Source organism: Bos mutus, chromosome 2 (assembly GCF_027580195.1).
Source record: "Bos mutus isolate GX-2022 chromosome 2, NWIPB_WYAK_1.1, whole genome shotgun sequence".
NCBI classification, from domain to species: domain Eukaryota; kingdom Metazoa; phylum Chordata; class Mammalia; order Artiodactyla; family Bovidae; genus Bos; species Bos mutus.
The window spans coordinates 58,896,841-58,911,201 of record NC_091618.1 but is presented as its reverse complement, the minus strand read 5'-3'; the positions used below and the strand labels follow the sequence as shown (position 1 = coordinate 58,911,201).

The 14,361-nt window shown below is 38.7% G+C and overlaps 1 protein-coding gene across 1 annotated transcript in view; it reads left to right on the top strand.

Moving 5' to 3' along the window:
• The window catches only part of CNTNAP5 (contactin associated protein family member 5), a 1,036,258-nt gene extending 1,023,964 nt beyond the window's left edge, over positions 1-12,294 (top strand). Inside the window, exons 22-24 of the mRNA XM_070389061.1 lie at positions 6,445-6,663; positions 8,693-8,764; positions 11,280-12,294. Coding sequence (XP_070245162.1) covers positions 6,445-6,663; positions 8,693-8,764; positions 11,280-11,476 — 488 coding nt within the window. The 3' untranslated portion in view covers positions 11,477-12,294. The remainder of the gene's footprint in view (positions 1-6,444; positions 6,664-8,692; positions 8,765-11,279) is intronic.
• Positions 12,295-14,361: the final 2,067 nt, after the last annotated feature.

The window sequence follows — 14,361 nt, the reverse complement described above, 5'->3', positions numbered from 1 at the left end:
ACTCCTCAAGAAAAAAAGGGAGAAGAATCAAATCAACAAAATTAGAAATGAAAATGGAGAAATCACAACAGACAACACAGAAATACAAAGGATCATAAGAGACTACTATCAGCAACTATTTGCCAATAAAATGGACAACTTGGAAGAAATGGAAAAATTCTTAGAAAACTATAACCTTCCAAAACTGAACCAGAAAGAAATAGAAAACCTTAACAGACCCATCACAACTGCTGAAATTGAAACTGTAATAAAATTTTTTCCAACAAACAAAAGCCCAGGACCAGATGGCTTCCCAGCTGAATTCTACCAAAAATTTAGAGAAGAGCTAACACCTATCCTACTCAAACTCTTCCAGAAGATAACAGAGGAAGGTAAACTGCCAAACTCACTCTGTGAGGCCACCATCACCCTAATACCAAAACCAGACAAACGTGCCACAGAAAAAGAAAACTACAGGCCAATATCACTGATGAACATAGATGCAAAAATCCTTAACAAAATTCTAGCAAACAGAGTCCAATAACATATTAAAAAGATCATACATCATGACCAAGTGGGCTTTATCCCAGGGATGCAAGGATTCTTCAGTATTCACAAACCAATCGATGTGATACACCACATTAACAAATTGAAAGACAAAACCCGTATGATTATCTCAATCGATCACAGAAAGCCTTTGTGAAATTCAACATCCATTTATGATAAAAACCTTCCAGAAAGCGGGCATACAAGGAACATACCTCAACAAAATAAAAGCTATATATGGCAAACCCACAGCAAACATTATCTTCAATGGTGAAAAATTGAAAGCATTTCCCCTACAGTCAGGAACAAGACAAGGGTGCCCATTCTTACCACTACTATTCAACATGGTTTTGGAAGTTTTAGCCACAGCAATCAGAGCAGAAAAAGAATTAAAAGGAATCCCGATTGGAAAAGAAGAAGTAAAACTCTCACTGTTTGTAGATGATATGATCCTCTACATAAAGATGATATGATCCTCTACAAAATCCTAAAGACACCACCAGAAAATTACTAGAGCTAATCAATGAATATAGTAAAGTTGCAGGATATAAAGTTAATACACATAAATCCCTTGCATTCCTATACACTAACAATAAGAAAACACAAAGAAAATTAAAGAAACAATTCCATTCACCATTACAACGAAACGAATAAAATATTTCTACCTAAAGAAATAATAAATAAATAAATCTACCTAAAGAAACAAAAGACTTTTATATAGAAAACTGTAAAACACTGATAAAAGAATCAAAGATGACACAAATAGATGGAGAAATATACTGTGTTCATGGATTGGAAGAATCAATATAGTGAAAATGAGTATACTACCAAAAGCAATCTATAGATTCAATGCAACCCCTATCAAGCTACCAACAGTATTTTTCAGAGAACTAGAACAAATAATTTCACAAATAATAAACCTCAAATAGCCAAAGCAATCTTGAGAAAGAAGAATGGAACTGGAGGAATCAACCTGCCTGACTTCAGGCTATACTACAAAGCTACAAGTCATCAAGACAGTATGGTACCGGCACAAAGACAGAAACATAGATCAATGGAACAAAATAGAAAACCCAGAGATAAATCCACACACCTATGGACACCTTATCTTTGACAAAGGAGGCAAGAATATACAATGGAGAAAAGACAACCTCTTTAACAAGTGGTGGTGGGAAAACTGGTCAACCACTTGTAAAAGAATGAAACTAGAACAGTTTCTAACACCATACACAAAAATAAGGTCAAAAATGGATTAAAGGTCTAAATATAAGACCAGAAACTATAAAACTCCTAAAGGAAAACAGACAAAACACGCTCTAACGTAAATCATAGCAGGATCCTCCATGACCCACCTCCCAGAGTAATGGAAATAAAAGCAAAAATAAACAAATGGGACCTAATTAAACTTAAAAGCTTTTACACAACGAAGGAAACTATAAGCAAGGTGAAAAGACAGCCTTCAGAATAGGAGAGTTCAGTTCAGTTCAGTTGCTTAGTCGTGTCCGACTCTTTGCAATCCCATGAACCACAGCATGCAAGGCCTCCCTGTCCATCAGCAAGTCCTGGAGTCCACCCAAACCCATGTCCATTGTGTCGGTGATGCCATCCAACCATCTCATCCTCTGTCGTCCCCTTCTCCTTCTGCCCTCAATCTTTCCCAGCATCAGGGTCTTTTCAAATGAGTCAGCTCTCCACATCAGGTGGCCAAAGTATTGGAGTTTCAGCTTCAACATCAGTCCCTCCAATGAATACCCAGGACTGATCTTCTTTAGGATGGACTGGTTGGATCTCCTTGTAGTCCTAGGGACTCTCAAGAGTCTTCTCCAACACCACAGTTCAAAAGCATCAATTCTTCGGCGCTCAGCTTTCTTCACAGTCCAACTCTCACATCCATACATGACTACTGGAAAAACCATAGCCTTGACTAGATGGACCTTTGTTGATAAATAATGTCTCTACTTTTTAATATACTGTCTAGGTTGGTCATAACTTCCCTTCCAAGGAGCAAGAATCTTTTAATTTCATGCCTGCAATCACCATCTGCCATGATTTTGGAGCCCAGAAAAATAAAATCAGCCACTGTTTGCACTGTTTCCCCATCTATTTGCCATAAAGTGATGGGACCGGATGCCATGATCTTAGTTTTCTGAATGTTGAGCTTTAAGCCAACTCTCTCCTTTCAGAATGGGAAAAAATAATAGCAAATTAAGCAACTGACAAAGAATTAATCTAAAATATATACAAGCAGCTCATGCAGCTCAATTCCAGAAAAATAAACGACCCAATCAAAAGATGGGCCAAAGAACTAAACAGATGTTTCTCCAAAGAAGACATGCAGATGGCTAACAAACACATGAAAAGATGCTCAACATCACTCATTATCAGAGAAATGCAAGTCAAAACCACAATGAGGTACCGTCTTACACTGGACAGAATGGCTGCTATCAAAAAGTCTACAAACAATAAATGCTGGAGGTGGGGTGGAGGGGGAAAGGGAACCCTCTTACACTGTTGGTGAGAATGCAAACTAGTAGAGCCACTATAGAAAACTGGATATTCCCTTAAAAACTGGAAATAGAACTGCTATATGACCCAGAAATCCCACTGCTGGGCATACACACTGAGGAAACCAGAAGGGAAAGAGACACGTGTACCCCCATATTCATCGCAGCACTGTTTACAATAGCTAGATATGGAGGCAATCTAAGAAGTCCATCAGCAGACGAATGGATAAGAAAGCTGTGGTGCATATACACAATGGAATATTACTCAGCCATTAAAAAGAAAGCGTTTGAATCAGTTCTAATGAGGTGGATGAAACTGGAACCTGTTATACAGAGTGAAGTAAGTCAGAAAGAAAAACACCAATACAGTATATTAATGCATATATATGGAATTTAGAAATATGGTAACGTTGACCCTATATGTGAGATAGCAAAAGAGACACAGATGTAAAGAACAGAATTTTGGACTCTGTGGAAGAAGGCAAGGGTGGGATGATTTGAGAGATTAGCATTGACACATGTATATTACCATATGTGAACTAGATCGTCAGTCTAGTTTCGATGCATGAGACAGGGCGCTCAGGGCTGGTGCACTGGGACAACCCTGAAGGATGGGATGGGAGGGAAGTGGGTGGGGGGTTCAGGATAGGGGACACATGAACACCCGTGGCTGATTCATGTCACTGTGTGGCAAAGACCACTGCAATATTGTCAAGTAATTAGCCTCTAATTAAAATAAATAAATAAATTTAAAGAAAGAGAACAAAAGAAAAGACAAAGAGATGGGTTATCCCCTGGAGCCTCTAGCAAAAAATGCAAATTGACAGCATCTTGATTTTAGCTCAGTGGGAACCTGTATTAGACTTCTGCAGAGCTGTAAGACAAAGCATGTGTTGTTATATGCTAAGTTGTTTAAGTTTATGCTAATTTCTTATAATTTCTCTGCTCTTCTCCAGTAGCATATTGGGCACCTACTGACCTGGGGTGTTCGTCTTTCAGTGTCATATCTTTATGCATTGTCATACTGTTCATGGGGTTCTCAAGGCAAGAATGTTGAAGTGGTTTGCCATTCCCTTCTCCAGTGGACCACATTTACAGAACTCTCCATCATGACCCATCCATCTTGGCTGGCCCTATATGACATGGATCATGGTTTCATTGAGTCAGACAAGGCTTGTGATCCATGTGATCAAATGCTTCAAGATGGTGAAGTAGAAGGACATGCAATCATCTTCTCCTGTGAGTGCTAGGGAGTCTCCAGCGGCAAGAGACTGGTTCCATATTGGGAAAGGAATATGTCAAGGCTGTATATTGTCAATCTGTTCATTTACCTTCTGTGCAGAGTATATCATGAGAAATACCAGGCTGTATAAATTACAAGCTGGAATCAATATTGTGGGGAGAAATATCTGTAAACTCAGATAGGCAGATGACACCATCCTTATGGCAGAAAGTGAAGAGGAACTAAAGAGCCTTTTGATGAAGGTGAAAGGGGAGAGTGAAAAAGCTGGCTTAAAGCTTAGCATTCAAAAAACAAAGATCATGGCATCTAGTCCCATTACCTCACAGCAAATAGATAGGGAAACAATGGAAACAGTGACAGACTGCATTTTCTTAGGCTCCAAAATCACTGCAGATTATTACTGCAGCCATGAAATTAAAAGATGCTGATCCTTGGAAGAAAAGCTATGACCATCCTAGACAGCATACTAAAAAGCAGAGGCATTACTTTGCTGGCAAAGTTCTGTCTAGTCAAAACTATGGTTTTCCAGTAGTCATGTATGGATGTGAAAATTGGACCATAAAGAAGGCTGATTGCTGAAAAATTGATGCTTATGAACTGTGGTGTTGGAGAAGACTCTTGAGAGTCCCTTGAACTGCAAGGAGATCAAACCAGTCCATCCTAGAGGAAATTAGTCCTGAATGTTCATTGGAAGGAGTGATGCTGAAGCTGAAGCTCCAGTACTTTGACCACCTGATGCAAAGAGCTGACTCATTAGAGAAGACCCTGATGCTGGGAAAGACTGAAGGAAGAAGGAGAAGGGGATGACAGAGGATGAGATGGTGGATGGCATCACTGACTCAGGGAACATAAGTTTGAGAAGGCGCTGGGAAATGGTGAAGGACAGGGAAGCCTAGTGGTGCAGTCCATGGGGTAGCAAAGAGTTGGACATGACTGAGTGACTGAGCAACATCAACAACAATTTTTTACAACAGCCACATTAAATTAATACACATAATTTCTTTTATTTTCCTGTAAGATAAGAGGGATGATAAATTAGTGAGGTTTACATGGGCGTTGCTCAGGAAGGAATAATAATAAGGTCAAAAGTAGACATAGCATTGTTGAGGGATATTAGTTTCTAATTTTCCTCTATATGTCCACTATATAGCTTCCCTAAATGTGGCCAACAAAATGCTTGCTTGATGATCCTTGGAAGCACTTTTTGATCATTAATGACTGGAAGTAAGTTATAATTAATCTGATTGAAAGTCCTTGTCTTCTTCCAGAAAATAAGCCTATTATCATAATAAAATAACTATTTGAACCATCTAGGTCTATTAAAACTGTTATGCTTTAAAAGAGGGGGAAAAGTCCATCCTGCTTTGTCATCTTATGCAATTGCATCACAGAAATTTGTTCAAATGATACTTATTAAAATAAAGAAATGGCATACTGAGTAATATTACCACAAATCTTGAAGAAAATGAGACATTTGATCTCGCCATGATTCATAAATGATTCCCTCATTATCTTTTATAAAAACTCAAAGACACTTTGGGAGATTGAGTGCTGTCATAGAAAATCCATGCTCACCAGTCAGTAATATGGACAGAACTAAGCATGTGAAAATCTTGAATATATGGTCAAGCTATTAGTGTATGAAAATGTATTAGTATATAGTGTATACAAGCTGCTGAAAACACCAAACATGATAAACTTTTGAGAGGATCACTTTAAATTTCCTATCTCTGCCTCATTTCACTTTTTTTCCTACTATCATTTTGAGTGAAGTACTGTAATGAGCATTGTAGTATGCTTGAATTAATCACCAGCATCCATAAATAAATTGTGATGGGGATAATGATCTAAATTCTGTAATATAAAACATCTAGAGTGTAGAGGAGATTTATTAAGTATTTGTTACAGTTCATAAAATACATGAATGAAAATTTAGAAGTTTGAAACATTATCTCAAGGCAAAATAGCCCAAGCAATTTTCTGTGATATGTGGTTGATGTATTGACACATATTTTGGGTAGACTTTCGAGAAAGTAGATGAAGACAAAGAAAGGACAATTTCCTTTATTCAAAGAATAAAAAGGCACTTTCTGTAATTTCAAACATTACTTAACATGAAGATGGAGTTTTTTTTTTTTTTTTTTTTTTAACTAATTGTTTTTCACATTGCAGAGAATCTTGGATTGGATGCTGAAGTTGCTAAAGCCAATGCCCTGGGTTTTGTTGGGTGTCTGGCCTCAGTCCAATACAACCATATTACACCACTGAAGGCAGCCCTGCGCCATTCTACCACTGCACCTATAACCATCCAAGGGGCCTTGATAGAATCCAGCTGTGCCTCTCTGATGGATTCGGATGTGAATGCGGTGACCACGGTGCATTCCTCATCAGGTGTGCAAGAAAATACTCCATGAAACTTCTTTCACCAGTACTACTTAGATGTCTTCAAGAAGCTTTCAGGCTAAAGGCTAATGTGAATCAATTCCTTACCTTGTATGATTACAGGCAGTTAAGAATTATGACTGGTTTCTTAGATTGATATTTAATATATTTAAATAATCCTATTTCTAATATAGAGCTTCCGAGGTGGCTCAGTGGTAAATAATTTGCCTGCCAAGCAGAAGACGCAGGTTCTATCCCTGGGTCAGGAAGATCCCCTGGAGAAGGAAATGGCTACCCCCTCCAATATTCTTGCCTGGGAAATCCCATGGACAGAGGATCCTAGAAGGCTACAGTACACAGGGTCGCAAAAAGAGTTGGACAGGATTTAGCTATCAAACAACAACTTCTAATATAATGAGTAGTTAGAAATGCATACATATATGTCTGTGAGTGAGTGAGTGAAAGTCACTTAGTCATGTCTGACTCTTTGTGACCCCAGGGAATTCTCCAGGCCAGAATGCTGGAGAGCGTAGCCTTTCCATTCTCCAGGGGATCTTCCCAACCCAGGGATTGAAACCAGGTATCCCACATTGCAGGCAGATTCTTTACCAGTTGAGCCACAAGGGAAGCCCAAGAATACTGGAGTGGGTAACCTTTCCCTTCTCCAGTGGATCTTCCCAATCCAGGAATTGAACCAGGATCTCCTTCATTGCAGGTGGATTATTTACCAACTGAGCTATCAGGGAAGCCCATATATGTATGTAGGTATATTTATTTTTTCACTACTATTTAAAGTGGCTACTGCTCTGAGGATTGAGGATTTTTGAGGACAGGAAGGTAAGCTGGTCTTCGAACTAATAAAATTCATGTGATTAAAACCAACCTTCCTTAATAATAGGAAAGCCCCATGGTAGTATCATCCACATATCTTCTCTTATTTTACCACTCCTTGAAATACCTTTTCTAGCTTTATTAGTCACCATCATCCTAGGTGTCTAGAAGTACTCTTAGGATTTAATTTAGTCAGGTATCTTCATCAATTGCCAAATAAGTTATGAATTATGAGCAAAGAAAGGGCATAGAGTTTTTTTGCTACCTTCTTATTACTGATCTTGGTGTTTTCTTGGCAGCAGTCAGGTATGTATCCTAGAAAAGTACGTGAATGTGACACTTGGCTGGGCTTGATTTGTGTTCTGAATCTTCCAATGCTAGACTATGGAACTTTTGGCAGGTTACTTAATAGCTTTGGTATCTGTGAAAATGGGAAAAACAATAATCATGTTGGAGTCATTTTCAGAGAATTAAATGATAGAGCAGTACTAATGATAGGTGCTGTAAGTCCTGAAAATTTTATGTGCACTATATGGATACCTCTAGGATCATTAACCCATTTTAATACCTTTGCAGGTTGTTGTTTTAAAATGTACATAGTTCAGTGTCACCAGACTGATAAGTGTCAGAGCAAAGATTAGAACCCAGGTCCAGGTGCCTTCAAACTTGATGCTCTTTAAAAAACAAACAAACAAAAAACATATATGTTAATGCACATCTAGTAAAACCCTCTAGTGAGGGTTTCCTGGGTGTGTTAATGCACCAACACTTTTGTTCTTTCCTGCCAATGAGCTCATAAGTCTCTTGTAATTAAAGAAACCTCTGAAGCAGAGGCAAGTGTGATTGAGGGAAGAAGGTGTTGTCATGTATAGAAACTGTCCAGCAAAGCAGAAAAGGACATCAAAAGTAGGCTGAGAGGTAAGCAGTAGAATAAAGCAGACATAATACCACCATCACTTTGTTTAACCCCTTATATTACAGCTTATATAGAATCTAACAGAATCATGCAAGTATGGGGTATAAGCAGAGTACTTCAAATACTCTTTCTTTTTTTTTTTTTTTTTTTCTGTATATGCTTGTTTGGGTTCCTTCCAAAATGCCAGCTACTAACTCTCTGAGATCACCTGGTCTAACCCACAGGTGTATCATCTCAACTGCATATTGTAGACCTTCTGCTAGGACTTTGAGTGTCTTTTACTCCTTTCAGATCTTTTTGGGAAGACAGATGAGCGGGAACCACTCACCAATGCAGTGCGAAGTGACTCGGCCATCATTGGAGGTAAACCATGCTTTGTGGCTGAAAGCAGAACAGACATAAGTGATTCTGTGGTCTGGAGGAATTATCTGAATTCTTCCTCAATTGTGGCCATCCAGCACCCAGAGCCCTGCATGATCTGCAAGAATGTGAGCCTTTTCATGAATAGTCATAATGCTTTGATGATCGAAGACACCCTTCCCCCAGGCCAGGTACCAGCAGCTCCATGGAATCTTCTTTCCCTTCAACCACCAGGCAGCTGAGCACAGAGTCAACAGCTGGATAATTTACTTCGAGACAGGCAGCATGCATCCTGTTGATCTCATCCAGTTATCATTTTTCCTAAAGCACAAACAAAGCAAACCAATAAAACTACATATGGAAAGAAGCCATGTTGGCATAAACAGATGGGCAAAGCCATCATCCTGTCGGGTTTTCTCCACCAAGTGGATCAAATGAGCAGGGTGAAGCCCACAGGACTGTAGTTTCCAATCCAGCAACACATATGGTTACAGAGGCAGATCTTGTCTGCTCTGCTGTGAACCCTGCCTTCCCTTCTCCTCCCTTACTTCTCCATTTTCTCCCTGCCTCTTGGTTTCTCCACTTTGTATTCTTCCTCAGCTTGGCTGCTACCTCCGGGAGCTTGATTTGTCCATCTGGGCCTTGCAACACAGAATGACTCCCAAACCTTGTTTAATGGAAGATGCCTGTGAGAGACTGAATTCATTTCCATCTGAGAACCAGGGTCCTCACAGTGCCCCTATCTCTGCCTTCTGGCAGGCTAGATGAGCTGTTCTACACCAGATGGAGTTTGCTCTTAAAAATCAACAGTAACCATTTATTTAACATCTATGGAATGAGCCCCATTACGGGTCAGGACCAGCACTAAGTATAGAAGTAGAATGACGAAAAACATGGATGCTACTCTGTAAGAACTCACAGCTTGGCTGGGGTCGGGTGGGATGGGGTGGGTAAACAGGTAACAACAGAACCAGTGAGTGGTGTTTTAAGGAAGGCAGCACAACTGGCAAGGGGAGCACAGAGGTGCATAATTACAATAAGATTGTGAGGAAGACACACACATACACATACACACGTTTCCTTAACGAAGTTCTTCAAATGTCTGGCTGAATTCCTGCTTCAGGAATAAAGTCCAAGTTGATTTTTGTTTTGCAACAAGAAATATAGGAAACCATTTGATGCCTATTTCTCTTCACATAATTTTTCATTTGACAAGTAGTAAAAGACTTTAGTGACTGCTGACTTTTTCCCACTAGTGTATAGGCTTCCTTGAGTCTAAGAACAGGATATTCACCCCAACCCCTGAAGAAAATTCATGGGAGTTCACAGCCTCCCACCCTAAATATTCCATGTCCTGAAGAAGTAGAAACCAGTTCTGTATTTCATCTCTTAAAGTTGCAGCCCATTCCTGGGTATCACTAACTATACCCAGTTTATTTCTAGGTTTGTTAATTTACCTGGTTTTACTTTGCCTTGTTCTAAAATAGTTGGGGAAAATGTTACATCATGGTTTAGGAGTATTTTAAAAAGTAAACCATCTTACTTTTTAAAATAAACATTTTGTCTCAAGAGTCATTCTACTTAGATAAGAAAACGGCAGAAAATATACTTTATTAGGAATGAATTTATCTTTGAATATCATAAATATTTTTCAAAGATTTTAATGTTGAGAAACATTCTTTCTTCTATAGATTCTTTTTCTCTTTAGAAATTTGACAGTATCCACATTTTTACCATCCTTTGCTGACTTTGCTATTCACTTCTCAAGAGAATTCCTGCCAAAGGTAGGGTCAAGACCTTAGGATCAGTGAGGATGACTTGCCAAGTAGGTCCGGTAAAATCACATACAATCAATCCAAAGTAGGGGAGAATGTGACACAGTAGGGCAGACATTTGCTATTGTAGTTGACTCTGGAAGACAGAAGGGTACCATCTTCAGACTACCCTGCATCTTACAGAGTATGCAGCAGGGTAAAATGCCCTGAATGTTTAGTAAGCATTTCATTATTAATAAGACATTTTTAGTAAAGCAAACATATATTGCAAACAAATTTACACCCATAGTGTATGTACCAGGAAGTGAGATACTTAAATATTATTTTCTAGGATGCTGAAATAGTTCTAAGATACTTACTTATTTGCAAGGTGACAAAGAAGTGTGCTAATTAAAAGTGATTCAGGCATATTCTTGAAGGCAAGTCTTGAAGGAATTTATTAAGAGATCATTTTCTAGTCTGATTTCATGTTTATTTGATGACATTCTTAGTCTGTTAAATATAACCTTCTCTGATATAAACTGCCTTGCTCTGTCACTAGTCTGAAAGAGGGGTTTTTTAGCTAATTGAAGTCTGAAAACATTTTAGCCTGTGTTTATTTCTGGACATGTGGCAGAGTTTGTTGCTTGTTTGTTTTTGTTTGGTTCTTTGTCCTAAGTGACCTTGTTGTCTTCTTTAAATTCTTTCTCCTGATCAGATGATCTGTGATAATTGCCTTCTCTCTTGTCCCTCTTTCTCAACAGGAGTAATAGCAGTGGTGATATTCATCATCTTCTCGATCATTGGCATCATGAGCCGCTTCCTTTACCAGCATAAGCAGTCACATCGCACCAACCAGATGAAGGAGAAGGAATATCCAGAAAATTTGGACAGTTCCTTTAGAAATGACATTGATTTACAAAACACAGTGAGCGAGTGTAAGCGGGAATATTTCATCTGAAAAACTGCAGGGTCATCTCATATTCTTTTTTATTTTTGATTTCTCCTTATCCACTTTCTCCCATACTTTAATTTTGGTCATTATCTTTCTCTGTTTCCCTTTTATTTTGGGGACATACCTGCATTCACCAGAGCATCTATCCCCTCAAACTAGCCCAGAATACTAGGCAGCTATGACCACTGCCTTCCTCTTTAACAAACTTATCATGGTGAAAATGATCACTCAAGAGATTGATTTGACTACTTTAGACAAGGAAGAGACACATGGGTGTGCACATGTCCATATTCTGTTCTGTATTTCTGATTTCTAAGATGCAGCCTTCAGTTCTGCAACTATTCAGTCTTGCAGGCTTACCTTGAACCTGAGCTCTGTGACTTCGGCATATAACCATCATCCTCGACACCCTCCCCCACTTCAAGTCCACTCTGACCAGAGAACTCAGGGTACCAAAAAGGAAGATGCTAGGGCCTGGTTTGTGTCAGTGGCACTTTAAAAGGAAAAAGAGAGGTTTGTTGTGTGTTAATTTTCCTTACTATAGGAAGCCCATTGCCCTAACTCATCATCATTGTTCACTCTCTTATCCCCTGAGTATTTTCAAAAATAGGACTCCTGATAGTCATAAGCTATTACTGTGTTCCTTTCTTACCACTCTCTCCTGGGGCTGACACTTTAGAACAGCACACAATAGCTTAAACCTAGGGGAAGCATGGAAAATAGTCGCTTGAAACTAGGAGGTAAAAAGACAGCTGCTAGGAAGTAGATGTTCTATAACTTCGAAAATGCCTCTTCTAATTTTGTAATAAATATTAGCTAGGTTATTCCTGAGATTATTATACTGATATATATATATATCATATTATTGCATCATCAAAAAGCAACTCAAAGTCTAAAATAGTATTTGGTTCTGTGAAAGAGCTTAAATCATCTCCACTCAGCTTTAAAGAAAAATAAAAACAAGACAAAAACAAAAAGCAAAGCAAACAAACAACAAACAAAAACTGCATGAAAGCAAAGAAATGCCAAACAGATTTTTTTCCTTCCATCCCCTCACTAAAGATCTGGTGAAAAGCGTAAACACAAGTTTCACATTTTAGAATAGACAAATAACCCACGTCTGCCACTGAACCATTTTTTTCTAGGAGGTTTAGGATGAACTGACATATGAAGCTTTCTGACTAGCTCCAGGAAGCTACCACTGCTTTTCATAATTTTAGAGGAGCCCTTAGGTTCTACAGCGCATCAATTCAAGTCTGCTGCATCCTATGTATATAAAGGTCCCCACATGCTTCCTTCTATAGGCATAAACTCCCAGATGAGGCAGTGATATGTTTCAGGGTATGCATCATTTTGGTACCAAAACAGCCGAGAAACATCATCATTTCTTCAAGAAACAACATCATCGGGCTCATCCTCGAAGTGGTGGTAAGAATCCTGGTGGTTTTGCTATAGGAACATTCCTCACTCTTTGCCTCTGGGCCATCTTCAGGAAAAAGGAAACTATATAAATGTTCTAGTATGCTGGGAATGCAAACAGAATGAGCCACAGATGTGGAAAGTACTTGCTGATTCTCTTTACAAGACAGACTCAATTTGAATTCCATCTTTTCCTTTTTGTGTCTGTCACCTCTGACTGTTTTAACACTTTCCTGCATGATGAGGCTCACAATGAGGGGCTCCTCAGCTTCACCCCATTTCAGGTCTATTTCAGGCTTTCAATGTCAAAGAACATGGGGAAAGGATTTCGTTTGCAATCATATTTCTCAAATAGTAGGTGTTCTAAAGACACTCTCTTTTAAAAATTTTATGTGGATTCTTACTTAATCATTTCCATTATATCCTTTTGCTAGCAAATTTATTTTAAAGTAATTCTAACAAGGGCTTTTTTTTCCCTTCTTACTTTAATAAGATGAATGATCCATTCATAACAGGAAAGATCTTAAAATATTGTTTCCTCCTGCCCTGTTCTCTCCTACTTCCAATGTTCACTTTTGGATTTTCTATTTCCATAAAAAGACTTTATAAATCAGCCTTTTGCTTGGCGACATCGTCCTCTGTCCCCTGAAATAAAAGTCATCATGTAGTGCAGTGGGTTTAGCCTGAAGCATCTCCAATAATGAAATGGAAAGAAAAAGAAGGTTGAGTAATAAAACTGGAACTGCTCGTTATTCAAGTCTCTGAGAAGTAGGGACTACATTTTGCTGACATAGTACAGATAAAAGAAATGGAGGACTAACAGAGGCCGATTTGGAGTATTCGTTTTTCTCATCTACTTATGCTTGTGGGTAGTTCTGTAGGGTGAAAACTTTGGGAAACTCCATCCTTGCCACATCTCCACTACAGAATCTACCAGCAAACCTCCCCATATCTGTAGACTATCTATCCATACATACTACGTATCACAGACTTAATGACGAATGCCAAGACAGTGCAATCAGCACATCACTCTTATAAGCAGAGTCTCAGGGCTAAATAAAACTTATTTTTACAGGGTTGGAATATTTCATAACCCCAGAGAACACTAACTTTCACTAGATGTATATGGAAAGCAAGCATGCTGCTCCTTCCAAAGGAAAACACACTTTTCAGTGACAAAGAAGTGTGAACTCTGCCTATATTTCCTCATTGGTACCAAAATCCATGGAGTTTTGTGCAACTGTTGATTTGTATGTTTCAATCCTTGAACAATTATAATATAAAGCAAAAGTCTTTGAAAGCATTCTGATGCCTCCTTAACCACAGTTTTCTGCTTTGAGTTTCCTGACTGCACACGTTGGCCAGTTGGATCGCCATAATCCTATACTTTAACTCTCTTTGGTAATTGCTGTTTACCAAAGTATTTCATAGAATGTGCTTTATAGGAAAACCAAAAACACCTGTGAAATTTC